The 26,163-nt window shown below is 39.4% G+C and overlaps 1 protein-coding gene across 1 annotated transcript in view; it reads right to left on the minus strand.

Moving 5' to 3' along the window:
- Positions 1–26,163, minus strand: part of CHST9 (carbohydrate sulfotransferase 9) — a gene marked incomplete at both ends in the record, with an annotated part of 199,531 nt that overhangs the window by 112,372 nt on the left and 60,996 nt on the right. Inside the window, one exon of the mRNA XM_079717756.1 lies at positions 11,003–11,041. Coding sequence (XP_079573882.1) covers positions 11,003–11,041 — 39 coding nt within the window. The remainder of the gene's footprint in view (positions 1–11,002; positions 11,042–26,163) is intronic.

A 26,163-nucleotide genomic window follows, 5' to 3' on the forward strand; every position in this document is an offset into this window, starting at 1 on the left:
ATGCAGAACTAATAAATTTTGCCTTTTAATTTATGGATAAGGAAGTGCTCACGGCTCTGAGCTGGTTACAGATAATTCTCCTTACTTCAGATATACCATCTAGGATGCTCATACCCTTCTCCTGTGTGTTCCCATTTCTCTGGTTTTCTCTTGTCTTCCCCTTACAATTCCTTCCCACCATTCTCAGGGACTTCTTTCCTCAGGAAACTCACAGGGCCATTTTCTGTGTGGGATGATTTCACAAGGCCACTTGTTCCTTCATTTGTTGAGCCAATATTTAATTCTTTCAGGCCCTGCGGGAGGCCCCAGGAACAAAACAGAACCATACAAGCAACTTCTGTATTTGTTTTCAATACATTTTCCCATTTCATTCAAAGTCTAGCTCAGAAACCAAGCAAACAGAACGTAGAACCTGCCAAGACCTCAATCTCTAGACAGACATTCCGGGATGGGACATGTTGCTGATATAAACTCACTCAGTAAGTTCCCAGTGCCATGACAGTGCCTGGTAGATGGAGAGCATTCGATAATGCAGAGCTTGCTAAATACATTTAGTAGATCATCCAACAAATACATATTCAACACTTACTAGGCACCAGGTGATAAAGCTTTGCTGATAAAAAAGAGATCCAAGTTCCTGGCCCTCAGGGATATCAGAGAATAGAGCATCTCTGTCCAATAGAACTTCCAGTGATGATGAAAATGCTCAGGGGCTTCCCTGGTGGCGCAGTGGTTGAGAGTCCGCCTGCCAATGCAGAGGACACAGGTTCGTGCCCCGGTCTGGGAAGATCCCACATGCCGTGGAGCGGCTGGGCCCATGAGCCATGGCCGCTGAGCCTGCACATCCGGAGCCTGTGCTCCGCAACGGGAGAGGCCACAGCAGTGAGAGGCCTGCGTACCGCAAAAAAAGAAAAAAAAAGAAAAAAAAGAAAATGCTCATCTCTGCACTGTCCACTGCAGTAGCCCCTGGCCACATGTGGCTATGTGGCTACTGAACACCTGCTATGCAGCTAGGACAACTTAGGAACTGAATTTTAAATTTTAATTAATTTAAATTTTAATTTAAAACCAAACCAGTATAAAACATTTTTCTATTAAACACACCTTGTTGTTTTGGTGGGACTACAATTTTTCTTTAACTGTTGTACCACGTACTCTATTAATCTTCATTGCATGTCTGGCAAATGCATAATTTGTAGTATCTCATTTATCATCTTTTATACTGATTACAGGTTGAAATGATAATATTTTTAATATACTGGGTTAAATAGCATATCATTAAATTAATCTCATCTATTTCTTTTTACTTTTTAAACTGTGGCTACTCAAAATTTTAAATATACATCTGGGGTTTGAATTGTATTTCTATGGGATATGGCTAATCTAGAAGAAAGCAAGAGAGAGGGAACAAAACCAAAGCAAGCAAACAACTATAAGCAAGCAAATAACTATAAAATCTAGAGAATCTTACAAATATAATCATTCTTTCTGCCTAAGTTAAAACCTTATAGGATACCATATGATCCAGCAATTTAACTTTTGGGTATATACTCAAAAGAATTGACAGCAGAGTCTCAAAGAGATATTTGTACCCCCATGTTCACAGCAGCATTATTATTCATAATAGCCAAAAGGTAGAAGCAACCCAAATGCCTACTGATGGATGAATGGATAAACAAATTTCAGTATACATGTACAATTGAATATTATTCAGCCTTAAAAGGCAAGAAAATCCTGACACATGCTACAGCATAGATGAACCTTGAGGGCATTATACTGAGTGAACACAAAAAGACAAATACTGCATAATTCCATTTATATGAGGTACCTAGAGTAGTCTAGTTCATACAGACAGAAAGCAGAAGGGTGGTTGCCAGAGGTTGGGGGAAGGGAAAAATGGGGAGTTGTTTAACAGGTACAGAGTTTGGGTTTTGCAGCATGGAAGGAGCTGTGTGGATAGATGGTGGTGATGCTGGCACAACAAGGTGAATGTTCTCAATGCCACTGAACTGAACACTTAAAAATGGTTAAGATGGTAACATTTGTTATGTGTAATTATTGCAATTAAAAAAATTTTTTTAAACCTTATAGGGAAAGTAGCTATATTACTCTAGTAAGATTGAGTGTATTTCTATGTATTGTGGGGTCAATGAAAAAGATCAAATTTAACATAGTCCATATTTGCTTATCTATATGTTCCCACATGAATATTTTAAAATGGCAGGGAAGTCAGCAGATTAGGTGCACAAATGGACAAAGAAAACAAGAGAAAAATGCATTAAATAAAGTCAGGTTTGAATGTGGCGTTTTGTCTCAACTTATCAATGAAATAGAAAGCTGTGTTTTCAGAGAAGGCTTGGGTGGAATTGCATCTCAGGGATATTTCTGAGGAGGAAAGGACCACATTTGACAGAGAAATACAGATTGTTTCTGTGCAGTAAGAAATGTGTTACAGATTTACAGTCATGCTAATAACTCCATGGTGAAGATGTATAAGCAAAGGCAGGCAAGCAAAGATAAATTCAAGAGACATTCTGTGAGGACTCAAACGAGGTAAAGATGTTCAAACAAAGGCATGGGCCGTGGTCAGGATCATCGTCTATAGGTGGTTCAATAAGCCAAGACACTGATGGTCATGTGGAACACAGATTAAATATGCTTTCTCAAATCAGTAATGTAGTCATTCGTGTAGTAATCCCTCAGTATGAATGTGTGATCAGTTTACTCAGCTGTTTCTGAAGGCATCCCCTGGCTCTGGTCTTCCCCTTCCTGGTTGTCTCTACTTCAGCCAAGGCTCTGCCCCGTTCAGAGTTGCTGCAACTGCCACTCAAGTCATAACCTCACTTCTGGGGTGAGCAGTCTGAAGGTGTTTCTTATTTCCTCCTAGTCTCCTGGCTTCTCTCCTGTCCTACAAATCATCTTATCGGGAATTTTCAGTGAGATAATAGGATCATTTATACAACTGATTACTGTATTGCTCAGCTCAAATGACTACATTCCCTTTAGAAGGTTTTCAGTGACACCGTGTACAAGTATATCATTTACAGTTGATTAAAATGTCTGTGATCATTTCTATGAAAAAAAAAAGTTGGGCGTCTGTTCCTTTGGTTAGAAGTACAAGTTCATTGTTTTCTCTGTGGGAAAATCAGGTATGACTTAAGACTCCTTTCACAAGAAAGCCACAGGATCACCTATATTCTATTTCTGTGGGCATTTTTAATCCTTTGTTAGTGTAAGTACAACTTTTAACTAATCAAAATATGCATTGACCTAGAATGCTCGGGATTGGAGCAAATCAGGTCAGACAAAAGTGTAGTTACTATTATATTGACTGATATACACACCTCGGATGCCCTTTGGTGTAACTTCCACAATAAATTCAAACTAGTGTGAGCCTAATTTTGTTGAGAACACTTTGGCTTATACTGCCTTAATAAGCTCTATCATATACCTCCTGAAAGTCCATTTTTATTTGAGTTATTTTCCATTTTAATTGGGAATTCCTTGTGGCTTTCTTATAGAATATTAAAGATGAAAGACTGAAGTAATTTTTGGCTAACAAAATTACAAAACTTTTCTTTATTTTATCTTGTGGTTAAAAGGAACACATATATGTTGTTCAAGAATCAACCCAGATAAAAGTTCTTCTTTTTCAGTTTTACAATGAGCCACGCTGCTTTAAGGTAAAGTCTATTGTGATGCAGCTAAAAAGAATATTTCTCCTCTACCACCTAAAGAATGTCTCAGGCCTCAGTTTTGTGCAAATAAATCCTGTTCTGTGCACCATAGCAGCAATCCAAATTTAACATGTGGAGGGAATTTCCAGGAAACGTTTTCATACCTGCACTTTGACCATGTGGGGTGACATGGCAATTTCTCCCACATTAGCTATTTATCGTTTTAGATTTGTTTAGTTTGCATACACATACAGTTTTAAATGCAGTGTTATACAATGAAATTTAAGAGAGTTTTGAATAATGTGACACAGCTGTGCTGCTATTCATTCTCTATCATAAATTCGACTAGCTGGAAAATGAAGTTTGTTTAAAAATAAACTCTTCAGGACTCCTTTTAATGAACAGCCCGTGTGTCTGTCTTCCATTTTGTGGACAGAAAAATGCATCTAAGATAACTTACTTCACTCGCTGACAAATACTGTTCTGAAACCACAAACCCGGAGAAGATTGGGTTTTTTTAAATTAAATTTTATTTTTTTATTTTTTTGTGGTCCATGGGCCTCTCACTGTTGTGGCCTCTCCCATCACGGAGCACAGGATCTGGACGCGCAGGCTCAGTGGTCATGGCTCACGGGCCTAGCCACTCCACGGCATGTGGGATCTTCCCGGACCTGGGCACGAACTCGTGTCCCCTGCATCGGCAGGCGGACTCTCAACTACTGCACCACCAGGGAAACCCGGTTATTTTTTTAAATAGGTTTCGTTAACATAGTTCAGAGAGTCAATGCTTCAGGAAAGCTGTTGAAAAAAGCCAACACCCCAGAGATGCATTGCCTGGGAGGCCGAAGCAGAAGACTGGTAGTTTAGAACCAGAGCATGGATAAAGACGAGACATCGTTTATACCAACCTGGACCATTTGGGTACAGAATGTGAGGAATGAATATTTTACTTATTTTTTCATCAAAGCCCTGGGGCCCGTGTAGGACTGGATGTGAATCACAGGTCTGGGGTCCAGTCTCAACTCTGTTGTTTTTAGCTAACCAAGTGACCTTGGCCAAGTCACATATACTAGGCAGTGGGAAATACTGAGGCTTTGCTGTCACTCAGATGGAGACCCAGTGCTGTGCTTGTCAGTGTTTAACAACTGGCTCTCCAGGAACAAGCAAACAAATCAACCAACTCTGGTTTGTAACGTTTGTTAATTTCCGTGGTGTAAATGCTCCCACCATGGCCAGTTGAAGTTACCTACGTGACCTCACTGAGCACAGAGCTGGGACAAGAAAAGCACAAACAGTTCACTCCAGACATCTCCCCAGACAACACAGGCTCAATGCCACTGCCTCAGTGTCATTTCTGGCTCCACCAATTAACACATGGGGTCAAAGGCAAGTTATTTAACTTCTCTACATCTCGGTTTTCTAATTTTTAAAATGTTGACCATAAACAAAGTTTACAAGGCCATTTTGAGGGTAAAATGGAAGGCACTGAGCGCAGAGCCTGAAATAGCAGGTCTCAGTACACATCGATTCCCTGACATAACGATTCTGTCTCTCTCCTTCCTCCTTTTCACAGGCAAACTCTTCAAAAGAACCAGTTCGTATTTGTTCTCTACTCCCTCACTCAACCCATCGCTATCTGGATTTCACTAATAGAACTCTTAAAAAGTAATTTCTTTGTGGTGACCAGCAGATTTTTCCCCTCAACTCCAATGGACGTTTCTTAGGTGCTTATTTTATTTGATTGCTCTGTGGCATTTGACATACTTGACCAATTCCTTCTTCTTCTTTCTTTTTTCTTCTCTTGGATTCAGAGACAGAGAATCCTGTTGATTCTCACAAGACAACCTAGATCTTTCCTAGGCTGTAGCCTCTGGTTCTTCTTACTGTGTTCTTGTTCACATTAGGGATTTTCCAAGGACTCATCCCTGCCTCTTTTCTCACACACCCCTGTCCCTTTGGGCAGCTCGTTCATAACCAGGGCTTCAACTCTTATCCAGGCACCAACTTGAAAGGCAAGCCTGCATCTCAGACCTCTCTCTGGAGCTCCAGGCTTGTAATGCCTGCTGCTTATTTAACATTCTTGACATTTCTGCCTTTATATCTCATAGGTCCCACTATAATCAACAAAGATATAATTCAATTTATCATTTTCCCCACCAGACCTGTCCCTCCTCCTGTGTTCCCTACACAGGATGACCTATTCATCTTATTTCTTAGGCTGGAAACCTAGGAGTCATCCTTCTCTACCTCCCATATCCAATCAAACAGGCCAATTCTACCTTGTAAATATATCTGCATTCATTTCCTTAGCTTCCTCGATAATGACACTGTCTTAGTAAAGACCCCTCAGACCTTCATACTGTCATTCTTTGATATTAAAGTGATATACCACCTGATTTTCCTGCCTTCAGTCAATTCCCCTTCCAATCCACACTTCCTCTGGAGGATTTTTATAAAATGCAAATAGATCATGTAATTCCTTGCCCTTCATTAGCTCCCCACACCTACAGCATAAAGGTCAAACTCCACGGAAGGGCAAAATGGCCCTTGTTAATTCTGGCTCATGCTTATTTTTCTGGCCACGTCTCTTGCCTCTTGCCTATTTATGACTATACTCCATCCAGTCTTACTTAACCACAAACCTTTCCCTCAATAGGCCATGCTTCTTCTTGTCTTTACCTCTCTGGAAAGCCAGCCCTTCCCCTTTTCCATCTAGTGAATTCCAATTCTTTCTTCAAGGATCAGCTCAAGTCTCCCCTCTTCCATGAACCCTTCTTTGAAATCCTCAGGACACCTAGTACATGATTCTCTAGAAGGCACTCTTCACACTGGATTATAATCATCTGTATGCATTTGTTTTTCTCCCCCAGAAAGTGAATGAACATTAATGCCATATCTTATTCACCACTGCATCTCCGGTATCAAGCACAAAGCCTGGACTGCAAAAATGTTTAGCAAATTGAATGCATCAACTTCTAAATGCCTTCTCAGATTCCTTCTCTGCCCTCTTTGTGGTGCTAGATGAGATGGAATCAAGACAAGAGTTTTTTTTTTTAATTGAGATATAATTGACATGTAACATTATATTAATTTTAAGTGTACATGATTCAATATTTGTATATATCAGAAAATGATCATCACAGTAAGTCTAGTTAACATTTGTCACTGCACATGGTTACAAACTTTCTTTTTTCTTGTGATGAGAACTTTTAAGATCTACTTTCTTAGCAACCCTCAAATATGTTATATAGTATTAAGTGACAAGAGCTTTTGTAAGCTATGAACAAGTTAGGATGGTATGCATTTTCAACCTTGATTCTAACTGGAATAATGATTTTCAAAGTGAGAATAAAACATGTAGAATATTAAAAAATATTAAAATCCAAGAAATGATAGACTTTTCAAGAATGATAGTTTACTTAAGCATATTTGTTGCAACACAACCTGCCTGCTAACTTCATGTTTACTGTTGGTCACCAGTAATGAAGACAATGACAAATTAGGTCTTCTCATGTTTATTTTTGAGGGTTTTTTTAGATATCAGAACTGTGGCAAAAAGCATTACAAAATAGTAATAGCACAGATGAAAATCACACTAGATATGCATCCACTTGAAAATTTGCGTTCAATAAATGAGTAACATTTAAGAAACTGAACATGCTATTCCCGCACAGATGGAAGGATTTATTCAGTATCTAACTTTTTAAAAACCTGAATGACTGCATGTTCAATGTGTGTTTAAAAGTTTTAAAATGGAGGTGCTATTTCTGTTTTAGAACATTTCACAGAAGTGAAAAGCCCAGTCAAAGAGTAAGTAGCAAGATCTAAACTTGCAAAGCAGGTGTTCTACCATTTGCTGAATTTCCAATAATAAATTCCACCTTTTAAGTTGAGAAAAAAATAGCATTGTTCTTCTTTACCGGTTACTTTTTGCAAATTATGCAAATAAAAAAACATCTTGAACTTTAGGGATGTTTTAATGTCATAAATGAAAAGAAGGCAAATTCATTTTGAAACACTCATTATCATCTATACTGATGACTCCATTCTCTGGTCCACTAGGGCTATTCTTTACTTAATACTTAACTGGATTTGAAAGTGTTCTCCTTTTTGGAAAAATTGGAACAATATATATTTAACAGATGGCGTCAGTATAGCCTACCCTAGTAAGCCTTCTAATTTATCTTTTTCTAAATAATAATTTATGGAGCACCTTTCTCTGCGAGAATTTTTTGTATTTTTTGCTGTGTTGTTTTTTAAAGAGCAAGAATTCCTTGACCTCAAAAGGGATTTTTCTCCTAATAAGATAAAAACACTTCAAACTCAATAAAGGTTTTAGGCAGAAATCTATGGAATATAGCTGGGTTTTTTTCTTCTTTTTCTTTCTATTTTTCTGGTGAGGACATTGGGTCCTTAAAATAATCAAGGGCGAATAGGTAATTGATGATATCAGTAACACGACCCCTAATATTTGTCTGTTTACCATTACACCACCACATATTTTTAATATTCTTTACCAACCCAAATAGCCAAATTTAGCTTTGATATTGCTGGCCATGTTTTATGAATTTGACATGGGTTTCCAAATCCAATGTCAGGAGGCATATGCTTTGAATTATTTTTCAAAAATGACTAAGCTTACCATAGCTTTTCAAAAATGATATCAGGTTATACATATTCTCTTGTGACTCATTCCTGGATTATCAAAAACAGCATCACACTTGAAATGACAGCTGGGGTTGCAATCAGGGTGCAAACAACAACTTTTTCCCCCAAAGAAGCTAAATATCCTATAGAACAATTTTATTTCATAGTCTTAGCTCTATTAGCTATATGCTCTACTAAGCAACTCAGTCTAAACTGATTTAGCTAAGTTTTGGAGCATGATTCATTCAGTTATATAATGTGAGCCATTTAGAAGGCTTTATTTTGTGTCGATCCATACACACACAGTAGAACCATTTCAATAAATTAATAATGGTAAGTAGAATCATAGACATAAAATTGGAAAGAACTTCAGGAATGATCCAACCAAACTCTTCACGAATCTCTTATCAACATCCCTTGCAGGTGATGGCACAACCTTTGTACAGTTTTACTCACACAATCTCATTCTTTCCAGTCCTGGAGAGGTTTCCTTGTTAGAAAGTTATTTATTTTTCTGAGTAAAAACTTACCTCTGTAAGTTTCATCTTAGTGCAAGATTCTTTAAACGAAGAATTAACCAACTTTACCTACCCAAAAAGTGAGGGTCCTGGAAGTCCCTATTTTAATGGGGAATTTTTTTTTTTTGTCTACAATATTTTTCTTCTAAATTCTTTCTCCCATACTGGGAGATAGACCCAATATAAGCAAAAGGGTGTGGGGTGTATTGTCTAATACAGCAGGTAAGACATAGAATCTGAGCAGAATGAACAACGAATGATATAAAGAAGTCCAGGCAGGAAGTGAGAAGCAGGGATGCCCATGATGCTCTTGGTATCTCAGGCACATGCTTTATAAAGAGGCAGACATTCATTCTAGCACCACAAATTGAACATGGTGATACTTAGGACCGCACTGGCAAAGGTTACGTTTCAATTTTGAAAACTCAGACTATCTTTACAAATGTAGATTTCCCGAGGGCAGGATTTGTGTTCTTTGACATGAGGAGTCAAAAAAAATTTTCCCAATAATTTGAGCTCTCTCCATTAGTTCTCCTTGACTTCACTTTCTCATAGAAAGTTTCTTTCACTTTCTCATAGAAATGGGACACATTGACAAGCTGTGAATCAGTTGGGGAAAATTAGCTCCATTAATAAAGGGAGTTTCCTCAGAATCCTGATGATTAGTGTTTCCTGTTGCCTTAAAAAGATTTTCCAACTGTTGAAAAATATTTTATTAAGCAAGAAACCTAATACAGTGTCAAATTGACTAGCACTTTGATTTAAAAAGAAAGCTTAGGAATGGGGGACACTGGGAAGAATACGGAATGAAGAAATCTGAGTTCATTTCCTGCCTCTCTCTCTAGTCCTTTGTGTCACCTTGGTCACACAGCATATCAGAATCTATGAGCATGGAGGGAACTTAAAGAGGCATCTGGTTTAACACTTTGGCCAATTTAGCTTTCTTCCCAACTATAAAGTTTCTTTAAGCCCATACCTACAGGATCATAGCAATAGCATTTCAGAAACAGTATAAATAATTTTCCCCCAAGGAGCAATAATAGAGGTAAGCACATCTGTGAGGACACCAGATACTTGCTTGCCTTCACATTTTTTTTTTTGGTATTCATGATCAGGTTTTAAAAGAGCCACAAGGAGAATGCAAACAATAACATCTAAGAGGGAAATCAGGCAGGTAGTAAGTTGCCCAGTTGTCTGAGATGAATGCTAAGGTTGGAAAGGAGAAAAGAGACAGGGGCTTAGACTGTTTATACATTTTTTGATTAACACAGATTTTGGTCTTCTGTTGACTTCACTGTTTGGAAACACACAAAATACATTGTTACCAGACTAAAAAAATGAAAAAAGGTAAGTGTTTGGGAGTAATGTGTCTTTATGTTGGGTGCTCTCACATATCATAAAATAGTGGGTTGGTGAAGACTTCGGAAGGGTGGTGGGCATAGATGTATATGCCAAATTAGAATTCTCTACAAATATTGACAATTTTAGGGCATTGGGAGCTGGAAGATTGCCCTTATGCAAAGATTTAATTGGTAAATTTATCTTACCTTATGACTTTAAGCCAAAAGCCAAGTGATGAAAATATGGAAATGTAAAGACTCATTTTTGTATTAGATAGCAAATATTGGCCCCTACTATGTGCAATGGCATTGTGCCAAAGCATCACTCACTTCTGAATATATATTAGGATTTAGAAGTGGAATGTTTTTTAAAATTTCTCCAAAATGTAAAGATTCTTCTTGGTTAAGCAGTTGACACTGTCCTGAAAAACATCAGCTACATAAATGGGCTTAAGAAAAATAATCGAGATTCATACGTATTTGGGAAGATGAAATAGTTGTCAACGATTACAACCTTCATATTTTGAAATCAGTGCTTGCAACACTTACCTTTTAAATGGATAATCATGGAAAAATTAAATAACAGGCCATCTCATTTTTGTTTGAATAGAAAGATAGGATGAAAAGGACATGACTGATGTGGAAGTGAAAAAGCTAAATGCATTAATTTATTTTAATTAATTTAAAATCAGTCAAGTCTAGGATTATAAACTATTACATTTTTAGGTGAGTTTTTGAATACTACATTGCAAATAGATTTTTTTTCAAGGTGGAAGTAAAAACACAACATAAAGCTGAGGCCAATTAGTCAACATCTTACCTGAAGCTGCTCTTTGTTCTCTTTTCTGCTCCACTCTCCCTGAAATAAGAAGTGGCAGATCAGTTGCAATGTGCAGCCATGAGAATATGATGTAACTAAGATGAAAGCCCAGTTAATGGTAACTTCCAGACACAGTCACTAGGTCAGCCATGTCCAACATTCCTCTAGAGATGACTGGGCACAGAGGAAAAGGGTGAAAAATATTCTCAAATCAATTTATGAAAGTCAAAAATTAATGAATATGCATTAAACATGCTTCTGGGTTTAAAAAATCTTGTTAGTAAGAGCCATTTACTCAACAATAAACCTACAAGGTGCAAATCCCCATAGAACAAACTGTTCTACATGGGGGTAAACACCTGACTAAGATAAGACCATGGTCTCTTACAACCTACTTGGGAAGGTAAAGGACAGACAATATAACATGAAATGAGATGTGCCCCCAAAGGGTATAAATGTTTAAAGATATGAGAGGATGAAAGGATTATTTTAAGAAATAAAAGGGTGCCCATGAAGTTACGGAGAAAGTAGTACTTGATTTGGACCTTGAGAGATACATGTGATTTGGGGAATTTGAAAAGGGGAAAGGATTGATTCTTGGCAAAGGAAACAGTAATGGGCTATGTAGGACAAAGCTATTTAAGCAAGAAGGGTCATGTTTAGGGCTTGCTTTAAAAACCTGAATGAGAGTAGCTTTCCATAGGAGGAGTATCCTAGAGCAGCAGTCCCCAACCTTTTTGGCACCAGGGACCGGTTTTGTGGAAACAATTTTTCCACGGACGGGGGAGGGAAGGGATGGTTCATGCGGTAATGCGAGCGATGGGGAGCGGTGGAGAGCGATGGGGAGTGATGGGGAACGATGGGGAGCGGTGGGGAGCAATGGGGAGCGGTGGGGAGTGGTGGGGAGCGGTGGGGAGTGATGGGGAGCGATGGGGAGTGGTGGAGAGCGATGGGGAGTGATGGGGAGTGATGGGGAGCAATGGGGAGCGGTGGAGAGCGATGGGGAGTGATGGGGAGTGGTGGGGAGTGATGGGGAGTGATGGAGAGCAATGGGGAGCGGTGGGGAGCAATGGGGAGTGGTGGGGAGCGATGGGGAGCAGTGGGGAGTGGAGGGGAGCGATGGGGAGTGATGGGGAGTGATGGGGAGCAGTGGGGAGGGATGGGGAGTGATGGGGAGTGGCAGATGAAGCCTTGCTCGCTCACTCACTGCTCACCTCCTGCAGCCCGGTTCCGAAGGTCTGCGGCCAGGGAGTTGGGGACCCCTGTCCCAGAGGTTGGGCAAGAGGTAACTGGTTGAGTATGACAGTGGGAGTAGAGAGGAGGGAAGTGAGGGGTGTAGGAGACAGTGGGAAGGCAGAACCTATAGGGCCCAGGAATTTACAAAATGTGAAGTGCACGGGAAAAGGAAAGGTCAAGATGAATGGCTGCTAGTTGACTTTGGGTGTGGTGATGCAATTTGGGGAAATGGTAAAATAGGGTGCGAGCATGGGAATGATGAGTTCAGTTTTAGACTTAATGAGTTTGAAGTGCTTCCAGGAGACGGAGTTTGGGAGAGAGATCAAAACTGAAATTATAGATGCAGAAAATGTCCATCTTGAGAAGATGGCTGGAGCTGAGGGGGGAAATGGAAACATAAAGACAGACAGAACAGAGGGCTGGGCTGAAGACAGTGACCAAGAGAACAAAAATTCTACTCTTGTTTTGTGATGAAGGACGATGAGGAGACAGAAGGAGAAGCAGACCTCCACGGAGATCAAAAGAACACAAAGTCATGTACCATAAATAAAGTTTTAAGAAGTATCAGGGGTGCCAACAGCCTCCGATACCACTGAGTTCACGCGGTTGTTGCTAGACTATGAATGAGAAGTTTTAGCAGAGAGGGGATAGTAAGAGGTTGTGAGTGTCTGAAGAGCAGTGGGCGATGAGGAAGATGAGGCCGAGGAGGAAATGACTTGCTCACGACATTTGCCAGCACAAACATGAATGAGATGAGGTAACAGTTTGGGCAGGAGTTCAGTCAGGGTTTCTGGGACACTTCAGCATGTTTACAGGCTTAGATAGGAAACGTTGCACCAGGGCAGTGGTGTGTGTAAACACCACAGTTGAGGTGAGAGCCTTGGTTTTGTGATGAGTAAGTGAGGGCCACCCTTCCAGCCATCACCTTCTTGTCATTTATCAACTTGTCACAGATGGAGCTAGTTACTGAGAGTTTAAGGAAGCTGCACGTAAACTTTAAGTTTTTCTACCAGCACTTCGTGTCTTTTAAAATCCTAGACTGGGGCTTCCCTGGTGGCGCAGTGGTTGAGAATCTGCCCGCCAATGCAGGGGACACAGGTTTGAGCCCTGGTCTGGGAGGATCCCACATGCCGCGGAGCAACTAGGCCCGTGAGCCACAACTACTGAGCCTGTGCGTCTGGAGCCTGTGCTCTACAACAAGAGAGGCCGCGATAGTGAGAGGCCCGCGCACCGTGATGAAGAGTGGCCCCCGCTTGCCGCAACTAGAGAAAGCCCTCACACAGAAACGAAGACCCAACACGGCCAAAAATAATAAATAAATAAATAAATTTAAAAATAAAAATAAAATAAAATAAAATCCTAGACTGTAAGGTGGAAAATGTATAATCCTTCCCTTGTGCAGCTGCCCAAAGTGTAGAATTCATTTAACTGGCATCTTGATTAATCTCACATTCTATTCATTTGGGTGATTTCCAGAGGACTTGTTTGATGCAATTTATTTCAATGATACAAACAGATAAATGGCATGAATGGTCCATTTAAAGGTTTCATTCATTACCAAGTATGATGGGGTACCTCCTCATTTAAGATTTTTATTGGGCAAGCCACTATGTACCTTTGATTATAAATTTTTATATACTAGGGGCCTCAAACACTTTCATGAATTTTAAAAAATGCTATTCAAGTCCTGAATTATTAAAAAAAATATTAAAAAGATGTTTAAAAAACCCCATCTTTTTGGAGAGCCTTTAACTTGTCTGAGGATGCATCATAAATCCTTAAAGTTGACAATGAATGTATTGAAGATTAATAACAGGGTGTGGTAACCAGTCTCCAAGGTGACCCCAATGATCCTCATCTTCCCGCCTCCTGGCATTTGTATCCTGTGTTGTCTGCTCCCACACTGAATTAGACTGACTTGTAACCAGTAGGATTTTGCAGAAATAATCAAGTGTGACTTCCAAGGTTGGGCCTCAAAAAACATTGTGGCTTCCATTTTGTTGTCTCTCAGAGTACTTCCTCTGAGGAAATCCAGATAATAGGTTACAAGGACACCCAAGCAGCCCAAAGGAGAGACCCACGTGGCAAGGAACTGAGGCCTCCGTCAACAGCCAAAGAGGAACTGAGACCTCCTGTTAATAGCCAGTGAGGAACCAAGGGCTCCAGTCAACAATCAATGAGGAACTGAGGCCTCCTGCCAGCAGTCAGCATCAACTTGCCCGCACACGAGCAGCCCATTCTCTAGCCTCTCTCAAACCTTCACATGGCCGCAGCTCTGGCTGTCTCCTTGACTGCAACTTCCTGCGAGACCCTGACCCAGAACAACCCAATCAGCCACTCCAGAGTTCCCCACAGAAACTGTGTGACGTAATAAATGTTTACTGTTGTTTTCAGCTGCTAAGTTTTGGGTAAATTATTATACAGTATTACATAACTAATACTTATGGGATAATTTTATTATGAAAGTTTGGGTTAATTTACCACTTAATAGGATATACCTACAGTGATGTTAGTTGTGGCAGATCAGTCAGTCACCCTGACTTTCTCATCTGTACGGTGGGGTCAGAGCCTGCTTTTCTCGAATGCTGTGAGGATTAAATAAGTCCATATGCAGAGCCAGCAAGAAATGGAGGAAACTAACACAAAATACTGGGGTTCGAGGTTTTAGAAGGGAGCCTGGACGGCATTGCTGATAATGTTTTTTCACTGAGATCTCAAACAGTTCTCTGCCCTTGTGTTGTATGAAAGGGCTCTGTAAACTGTGGAATGGTGTATAAATCTTCTGCATTCGTTTTATTATGCTATTAGTTCTGTTATAGGAATCACTTGGATTTCTATTCTTAGTTACGTATACAGTAAACTTCAAATGAGAAAAATAAAAACTGGATAAATAAGACAATCTTATATTGATCAAGAGACACAGAGATTGCACAGCTTAACTGGAGATAACCCTCTAGATTTCTTTTTTGGTCTCTTTATCTTGCTCTGTATGGGTGATCTTATCTCTCAGTGTTCACCTTCACAGAAAGATGATGTGAGACCTACATCTCCAGCTCCAAAATCTACCTAGGTGTTAGGTCTACTGGAAATCTCTATCTGTATTTTCTACTTCACAACACAAGTCCTTAATGTAAACCATTATATTCCCCTCCCAAACTGCTTATCTTTAGTGCTATCCTCCTATTGCTCAGGCACCCAAACATGAAACCTAAGAATCATCAGCTCCTCCCTTTCACTCAACATCAGACCACTACATTCTCTCTCTACAGGGTCTTTAAGATCTAACCTCTCCTTTCTCGTTGCCATTGTCCTGTTTCATAAACTTGATATTTCTTCCTGGGGTTATTTTCTAGAGGCTCCGAACTGATTTCTTTGGTTTTAGCGATCGTTTTTCCATTCTTGCAGTCTGATCTCTATTAAAGGTTAAAATACACATTCCCTAATATGAAACTGATGACCCTGGAAGATTTGGCCATGGCCTACCCTCTGCTACCACCCCTGAAGCACCATACAGAACACTTACCAACTATATCAGGAATTGTACCTCCCCCTCCAACTCCCTGTGCATGATGCTTCTGCTTCCTGGAATGTCCTGTCGTGTCCTTTGGGCCTATCAAAACTCCATTCATCCTTCAGAGCTGAGCTCAGATGCTGGCCCTTCTGTGAAGCCTTCGGCTTTGTGTCACCTCCCGCAATGGTCCACTCCCTGCAGAATTAATCATTCTTCTTTCTATGCTCCTTTAGTCCTTTATTTGTACCTTTGCTACAGCACTAACTCCAGTGTTTGGTTTATAATCAATTGTGTGTTTATTTCCCCAGCTGGACTGCGGCCTCCTTTAGGGCAAGGGGTGTATCCTGTGCCTCTCTGTCTCCTCACGCCTCACAGTGCCTGGAACACAAATGCTTGCGATTGAGTGGGCACCGGGAGACTTATGTATCATCCCAACACTCCTTCAAATGCTAAAGAACATGAAAGCTATTTTAGTGCTGCTAACGTTGAGCGCAAGTACAACCAAGAACAGAGCTTTTACCAAGTATCTACATTACAACTGACAACCTAGAAAGCTATTATATTAGAAAAGTGGGTGATAAAATAACAGAGGCTATCAGAATAATGAACATACATTTTGCTCTAGTTGTGCTTTATTGTAACACAGATTCTACTTTAAGAACAAAGCATTAAAGTATGGTTTGCATCTTACTTCTCTTTAAGCCTGGATGTAGCACTCCACCTGTGAGGAAACAAAATGAACTATAATTTCATAAAAATGGAATTTTCAGGGTCCAACTGTTCTTCTGAGAAAATATATTTAGTTGAACATTAAAATTCCACATCTCATGACTATTTATTTATATAAACTGAGTTCTGATATTTTTAAAAGCTATTTTAGACTTGGGGTTGATATGGTTTCATGGAGAAACATTAAATATATATCCACTTATAGCACATTTCAGTACTTCAGTACAGAAATAGTTCCTTAATCGAAGTGATTGTTTCTGATCTTTTAAAACCACAGGCACGTAAACGGCAATCCAAGATGTCTCACCAATAACGAGCAGGGTGTTTGTACCACAACTCAGTATCTTGTCACTTCTAATGAAAAGAAAATTTTGTGCACACATATATATGTATTTATGTGTATACGTATATACAAATAGTGGGTATACACATATGTGTGTGTACATATATGCATATATACATACATATAATGCATTACATATATGTACATGTGATATGTATCTTGTAATTTTACAATCTGACATAGTCTAATCTCCAAAATATACTCTCTCTTCTACCTGCTTCCATCATTGTGTAATAAAGTGTGTCATGGAATCTTATCAAGCTTCCCTCACTGCACTACCAATTTCTCAGTGCCAAATCTGAGTGTGCATTCAGTCACAGGCATTTTATCTGCCCTGCTCTGAGAGGTATTATTAATCACATCCTGTTGCTAGGATACCTGAGAATGTTCATTTATGTCTGATGTTTCTTTGGCAAAATGCACTATGAAGATGGCATAGAATCATGACAAGGAAAATTACTGTGCACATGCTACTTATTTTTAAAAAAGCAGCGGGGGAAAGAAACATAACTACCAGATAATATAATGTGAACTCCCATGAATTTTTTTTTAATACCGTTTGTTTCACCTAGACTTTAATGGAAAAATGCTGGCAATATTTCTGGATAATGAGAATCTGTAGTACTTCTCTACTTCTGAGTTAACTAGGAAAAGTAGAAGGAGGTAGGGTTTTAATTCTGTTTCCTTTATAGGGACTTAGAGAGGGTGGGGTTTTAAGATTCACTCACTTCAAATGCGTCAGTTACAGATGGGGTTACTAGGTTACAGTGCTAGCTGATTTGTAGAGCCAGCCTAATACACAGGTCACCACTATTGCATGTTTAGCTATTTTAATGCAAGACCTAAGAGAAAAGTAACCTTCAGAATGTGCATTTGAGTAATGGGGGAAAAAATGCCTTTATCAATATCTTAAAAAATTACTGTTGTTTTGGGTATTAGTATACCAAAGATTCCTGCTTATTGATTGTAATCAGAGAGAATATGAATTTTATATATTCACCTAAATGCAAATAAAATTCACCTACATGCAAGGTTTTTCTTAGTCAATCTCTTCCCACAGGAAACAGCATGATATAGTGAAATAAACATGGACTTTGGAGTTAGATGGAGTGACTTCCTGTCTTAACCACTGGTCCCTCGGAGCTATGTAATCCTGGGAACAAGGCATAGAGTATCTCCTCAATACATGTTCCTTTCTGTTGTCTCCTCTTCTCTCTCCAGTGCTTGTGTGTGTGTGTGTGTGTACACAAGACATACATATACATAGTATCTGCTTATCTATATTTATCTATTGTATCTATCTCTACCTAACTCTTGTATTTCAACTGAAAACATAAACAATTGGAGTTTTACTTCCAATATTGTTTCCAAGTGGTATTAGCAGAGTGCTATTTTTATAATCATGCTAATAATAGTAGCCAATGTTTATTAAACAATATCTATGTGCTCATCACTGTAATCAACATATTATATGTGTTAATTCATTTTATCTTCACAGTATTATGAGACTTTACATTCTACCGATTTTCAGGTAAGAAAACTCGGTAGAAATTTGGTAAATAACTTTACAAAATCACTGAACTGCTTAGTGGCAAATAAATAACCAGAGGATAAAAAATAGTTGCGGTGAAAGGTAGGGAGGAGTAACGATTTGGATATCTATCCATAAACTGTATATAATCAGTCCTTAGGTTTGGAGGGTTACTTGAATAAATTATTTTGTTAAAATATTTCCATAGACTTTTAAAAACTAGCTCTTCATTATTTATCAAATTATTTGTTTGAATAAATGAACTGCTTATTTTAGCTGCTAAATACCTAATGATAATGTTTCAGGAGTAGAATGCCAAAAAGACCTTCAGATTTTGAACTTTTTTAGTAGTTTCGTATTTATTTAGTACCTACTATGAGTCGGGCACCCTAATAACACTTAAAAATTATTTACTTTAATTTTCACAACTAACTGAGTTGATATTTTTAAAAGCTATTTTAGACTTGGGGTTGATATGGTTTCATGGAGAAACATTAAATATATATCCACTTATAGCACATTTCAGTACTGAAGTAGTCCCTTAATCGAAGTGATTTTTTCTGATCTTTTAAAACCACAGACACATACATGGCAATCCAACGATGTCTCACCAATCATGAGCAGGGTGTTTGTATCACAAGTCAGTATCTTATGCCACTTCTAATGAAAAGAAAATTTTGTGCACACATATGTAAGTATTTATGTGTATACACATATACAAATAGTGGGCATACACGTATATATGTGTGTATATATATTTATATATCTACATATACATAATGCATTACATGTATGTACATGTGGTGTGTGTCCTGTGATTTTACAATCAGATATAGTCTAATCTCCAAAATATACACTCTTCTACCTGCTTCCGTCATTGTGTAATAAAGTCTGTCATGGAATCTTATCAAGCTTTCCTCACTGCACACCAATTTCTCAGTCGCCAATTCATGGAGTAGATGAAAATTACTTCCATTTTCCAGTGGAGAAAGGAGGCTCAGAAAATTCTCTGAAACGGCACAAGGTTCCAGTTAGTGATTAGCAGGATTAGACTTTGAAGCTGAAATCTGTACCCTTTCTGAGCTTACTGGCTGCGGTGATTACAGGCAGGTCTGTAGAGTGGTAAAGAGCTCCTCCACTTAATCAATGTGGGACACTGGAGCATCATTTAACCTCTCTAAATTGTATTTATCTGGAAATAGGGATAATACTAGTTCCTACTTCACAGGGTCATTGTGAGGGTTAAACAAAATAATGTGTTTAATAATAATCCTAAATATTTTGAGTGCATAATGCAATCACATTTATAATGTTCTCACTTCAGTGCCTGGAAAATAGCAACATAGCGTATTGTCAGGTGCTTCTCTTTATGAATGTTCCATGTCAGGTGGTCCATGGTAACATATGATACTTCTACATATTCTCAAGGTCAATGGCTTTGTTTACACTTCAGATTTTTACCATCACATCTCTTTCTTGCTTTCCCTTAGAATTTCTAATCGAGAAGTAGCTTTTCACTTTAGTGAATTCCTTTCCTCTCCTCGTAACTCTTTCCAAATACAAATTGGTTTGATAAAATACATTGATATGGCAAAACTCTCCCCAATTATGAGTTCAGATGACATGATTTTAGAACCCAGCATGTGTGGTCCAAATCCCTATCCATATTTTGTACTGACCAGCAGCTATGGAACTGTCAACAGTCTGATATGGTCTAAATAGAAAGGGAGAGCTTTTCTAGAAACCAGAGGACCTCATTACCAGAACTTATTCCTTGAAACAAATGGTAAGACCTTGAACAAGTAACTTGACATTTCCAAGATTCACAGGTCTCTTTAGTTAGATAGGTAAATACTATCTTTCAATAATACCAAAAGAAGTTGTACAAACAGGGATGTGAGAAGATTTCAAGTACCGTACTATAGGGCAGGAACAGAGACACCTAACTAAGCCACTGTAAAGACCAGCTAGTCTAAAACCAAAAAGGACCTATTATATAGCACAAGGAACTCTGATCAATATTATATAACAACCTAAGTGGGAGAAGAAGTTGAAAAAGAATAGATACATGTATATGTATAACCGAATCACTCTGATGTGCACCTGAAACTAACACAACGTTGTTAATCAACTATACTCCAATATAAAATAAAAAGTTTAAAAAAATAGACTGGAGAAACTGCATAGTTTCTCTTTGGTCAATTGTACAAAAAGGCAGAGGAGTTTATTTTATTATTGATATCTGGATTTATGCTGATGCTGAAACGGCACTGGCCTCAGCAGACACTGTGATGAGCCTCTATGGCTGTGGACCCTCACTGCCCTCCTGCACGTTTAGATAAACTCCACTTGCTCTTTTGTCCATTTCTATTTGCTGAGTTGATGTGTCACTAGGATGCTTAGGCAGACGGAGCCATTATGAGCACACTGCATGCTGTGAGCTCCAGACAGTGTATACTGAGCCACAGAAAAACACCCTTCAGAAACGTATCGATACCGATAGTTCTGGCCTCTGAGGTTGGCCATCTGCCCTGGCAGAGCTGATACTCCATCTGCGCCCCCTAGCCCTAGGGTCTGCCATCCGTCATCGCGTGTAAAAAGCCTGAGAAGAACTGAATGCTCAAAGAGTTTTCCTGGGCTGACCCCTCTACAGAGAAATAGGAAAATCAGTAGGAGAAACAACAGTTTTATGTTCTCTTGGAAATTCTCAAGTATAGAATTTCTTCCGACTTAGATCCACCTGACAAGCACATAATTAATGTGACAAGCAACAGTTTCTTTCAGATTCCCAACATTGGCCTGGGTGAATTAAATCTTAAAGTAAACCTTTTGATATTCAGAACCTCATTCTGAAGCAATCATTTGTTGGCAGAGAAGTTTTTTGGAAGACCTTTAGATGTTGAAGTCAGATTGGAAAAAATATCCAATCAACCCAAACCCAGGTCTTAAATATCTCTGTAAAATGGGAATGCTAGTTTTACTAATATATGTTTCAGTTACTGACCAAAGCAGGGATGTGTGCATTTGTACTTTCCTTTGTGCAATAACATGTTCCTTGTACGTTAGATGTGAATAATTATTCTTTTTTTAAATAAATTTATTTATTTTATCTTATTTATTTACTTTTTGGCTGCGTTGGGTCTTTGTTGCTGCACACAAGCTTTTCTCTAGTTGCGGAGAGTGGGGGCTACTCTTCGTTGTGGTGCGCAGGCTTCTCGTTGTGGTGGCTTCTCTTGCTGTGGAGCACGGGCTCTAGGTGCATGGGCTTCAGTAGTTGTGGCACGTGGGCTCAGTAGTTGTGGCTCACGGGCTCTAGAGCACAGGCTCAGTAGTTGTAGTGCATAAGCTTAGTTGCTCTGCGGCATGTGGGATCTTCCCGGGCCAGGGCTTGAACCCGTGTTCCCTGCACTGGCAGGCAGATTCTTAACCACTGCGACACCAGGGAAGCCCCGTGAATAATTATTCTTTTTTTTTTTTTTTCTTTTTTTTTGCGGTACGCGGGCCTCTCACTGTTGTGGCCTCTCCCGTTGCGGAGCACAGGCTCCGGACGCGCAGGCTCAGCGGCCATGGCTCACGGGCCCAGCCGCTCCGCGGCATGTGGGATCCTCCCGGACCGGGGCACGAACCCGTATCCCCTGCATCGGCTGGCAGATTCTCAACCACTGCGCCACCAGGGAAGCCCCCTAATAATTATTCTTAAGTGACATATTATTCTAGGTGCCCTTGGAATCTTCATTATATAAAAGAAATAGGAATGAATTATTTTGCAAAATAAAGAATCTTTTCATAATATAATTATTCAGTCCTGTGCTAGAATAACAATGACCATGTTTTAAGAGGTGGAGTCAGTTTCCTTCCTACTGAACTGTCCAGGCCTTTGTAAATTGCTTAATGAGTAGAATAGGCCGGAAATGTCAGTTTCTAGGCCTTGAAAATCAGGCAGCTCCCACTTCCCGAGTCTTTTAATACTTGCTCTGAGAGAAGTCTGGCCATAATGTAAGAAAGACTACCCTGAGACCACCATGCTGTGAGGAAGCTCAAGCGAGCCACACCTGGAGGCCCTGTGGAAAGTGAGCTGCCTGAATCATACATGACTGACAACTAGCTGTTCCAGCCATCCCAACCCAGGCGCCAAACTTGTGTGGATGATGAGGCAATCCTGGAAGTGGATTTTCCAGCTCCAGTTGCTTCAGCAAACACCATATGGATTAGACAAATTGCCCAGATGAAACTTTTCAAAATTTCTAACCTACAAAACTGAAAGCTAAATAAATGTTTGTTTTATACCATTATGTTTTGGCATACTTTGTTTTAATCAAAAGATAATAAAAAAATCTCCTGTTTCTGTTTTCACAGTAAGAATATTTATTGATAAACCTATCAATATATACCAGTATATATTGATTTTTTTTTTCCCTTAAAGCAGGGCTCACCTAGGTTCCTTCTTTCCTAAGATGGCTTGCTCAACTATACCTATAAATATGTTCTATTATCCAGCATTTTAGCATTTAAACTTATTCCTCTTCATGACACAGAATGAAACCTGTTATTATTGAGTATGGTTAATTTATGTACAATCTATATAGATTAATATGTACTTTGGTTTAATAAAAGTATTACAATATTAGCCTATGTCCAGGTTATCAATCAAAAGTAAAGTGGAGACTTGCCAATTATGTAGCATTTCAGAACTTGTCAACCATCAAATGAGGCACCCGTTTGAAACAACATTTAAATATTCATCCAGGCTTCAAAAACTTTATCGCTGATGGTTGGAAATTATACAGAAACCCTCTGAACTGAAACACTGAAAAGATTCAACAGCAATTTCTGTTAAATAATTTAAAATTATCTTACTTTCCCTTGGTAGATTTACTTTTAAAGGATAAATTAGTAGAATCTATATTGAATTAAGAGCTTTGATATTATTTAGGGTTCATTTTCTGTATGAAGGTGACAAGGGGAAACATTTCATTAAGAAAGGTAATGATTTGAGTCCAGTCAGACACTATGCTTGTGAAGTTGGAGTTTGTTCACTTTAAATACAATTTATTTGGCTCACAGACAGACAATCCAGCCCAGCTTTTCATCTGAAGGAAATGAGCACATTTCACTGCTCTCTCCTGTGTTCTTAATCATCTCCTCATTAGCCTGTGAAGAAAGCTGCTAGGGGCCAGAGGTGAGCTTCATTTACTCTTTGAGATGTCAGCACCATTTTCATTCCCACTAGCCCCAAGTTTTTCCTTTTTTATCTTTAAAAAATGCTCATCATACTTATCCTTTCCTTCACATTGACCTGCATCAAAGGTTTGGGCCTTAGACATGCAGGGAAGCTCTTATTTCATAGACTGAAGGAAGACGATGAAGAAAGTGTGCGTAGATTAGTGGCCATGGATTTACTGCTTTCAGACTTTGCAGTGTACTTTGTGATCTTGTAAAACTATCCTCTGTAAACCTGGCTGACTACCCGAGTTTACTAGAAAAGTTGTTAATGATCTAGTCCATTTTATGTATAGGGAAAGAGGCTCACCAACACTTGGGTCCTTCAGAGAAAGCAACAAGAGAGAAATGCTGCCAAGCCCCTATGACATGACTGGCAGAAAGCTCAGCATTTTATGTCTGCAACACTCTGTAAAGAGTAGACAAGAAACTCCTGGCCAAGGGAAGGGCTGTGGAAAGCAGAGTCTGTTGACTGGTTCAATGGATGCGGCCTCCAGCAGGGGCTGGAAGTGGGCCTTTACCTAATAATAGAGACAGAAGAGGAAACGCTCCAGGAGGGAAGAGAAATAAATATCATCTGAACACCTAAGGCAATAAGTTATTTTCTGGCAAGATCTTTTATTGGTGTTCGGTGTGAGATGCTGATTTTGGAAAAAGCAAGCCAGGGCTGACACAGTGCAGAGTGGAGGTCCTTCTGCTGCAGCTTACCCAGAAAGACAGGAAGTAGAACACCCCCCACTCCCCCACCCCGGAGAGGGTGCAGGTGAGCACAGGAAGGGAGTGGGAGCATGGAGGAGAGTCTTCTCACCGACTTCAGCCACTGCAAGCTTAGATTTGCACAAGATTGAGAATCTGGCATTCCCAGGGGAGGGGAGTGACTTTCTAGCTGTGTTTACTATGGCAGACACAGCTGAGTGCCTCCCCTCCAGTCACTGCTCCTCTTGTTCCATGCTGGTACCTGACCCTCCAATCACATGGATGACATGGATGAAACATGACTGACATAAACTCATCATCGTGGTCCCACTCCCCTTTCTTTAGATGGTCATTTGACATTTCTGGCCAATGACATGTCAGATGAATTCTGTTGAAGAATTTCATTGAAAGGTTTCCCATGCCAATAAAAAACAACAGATTGGAGAAAACACCTTCTTTTCTTTTCTTTCTTTTCTTTTAATTTTTCTTTCTTTTTTAACACCTTTATTGGAGTATAATTGCTTTACAATGGTGTGTTAGTTTCTGCTTTATAACAAAGTGAATCAGCTATACATATACATATATCTCCATATCTCTTCCCTCTTGTGTCTCCCTCCCACCCTCCCTATCCCACCCCTCTAGGGGGTGGCAAAGCACCGCGCTGATCTCCCTGTGCTACACAGCTGCTTCCCTCTAGCTATCTATTTTACGTTTGGTAGTGTATATATGTCCATGCCACTCTCTCACTTCATCCCAGCTTACACCTCCCCCTCCCTGTGTCCTCAAGTCCATTCTCTAGTAGGTCTGTGTCTTTGTTCCCGTCTTGCCCCTATGTTCTTCATGACCATTTTTTTTCTTAGATTCCATATATATGTGTTAGCATACGGTATTTGTTTTTCTCTTTCTGACTTACTTCACTCTGTATGACGGACTCTAGGTCCATCCACCTCACTAGAAATAACTCAATTTCGTTTCTTTTTATGGCTGAGTAATATTCCATTGTATATATGTGCCACATCTTCTTTATCCATTCATCTGTTGATGGACACTTAGGTTGCTTCCATGTCCTGGCTATTGTAAACAGAGCTGCAATGAACATTGTGGTACATGACTCTTTTTGAATTATGGTTTTCTCAGGGTATATGCCCAGTAGTGGGATTGCTGGGTCATATGGTAGTTCTATTTTTAATCATTTAAGGAACCTCCATACTATTCTCCATAGTGGCTGTATCAATTTACATTCCCACCAACACTGCAAGAGGCTTCCCTTTTCTCCACACCCTCTCCAGCATTTATTGTTTCTAGATTTCTTGATGATGGCCATTCTGACTGGTGTGAGATGATATCTCATTGTACTTTTGATTTGCATTTCTCTAATGATTAATGATGTTGAGTATTCTTTCATGTGTTTGTTGGCAATCTGTATATCTTCTTTGGAGAAATGTCTATTTAGGTCTTCTGCCCATTTTTGGATTGGGTCATTTGTTTTCTTCATATTGAGCTGCATGAGCTGCTTGCAAATTTTGGAGATTAATCCTTTGTCAGTTGCTTCTTTTGCAAATATTTTCTCCCATTCTGAGGGTTGTCTTTTGGTCTTGTTTATGGTTTCCTTTGCTGTGCAAAAGCTTTTAAGTTTCATTAGGTCCCATTTTTTAATTTTTGCTTTTATTTCCATTTCTCTAGGAGGTGGAACAAAAAGGATCTTGCCGTGATTTGTCATGGAGTGTTCTGCCTATGTTTTCCTCTAAGAGTTTGATAGTGTCTGGCCTTACATTTAGGTCTTTAATCCATTTTGAGTTTATGTACCTTCTTTTCTTTCAGAGGATGTTGTCACATCTAGGTATGATGCCTGCAACAGGAGAAGAACAGCACGCACTGCAAGGATGACTGAAGGG

Source organism: Hyperoodon ampullatus (genome assembly GCF_949752795.1).
Source record: "Hyperoodon ampullatus genome assembly, chromosome: 13".
In the NCBI taxonomy this organism is placed as follows: Eukaryota; Metazoa; Chordata; class Mammalia; order Artiodactyla; family Ziphiidae; genus Hyperoodon; species Hyperoodon ampullatus.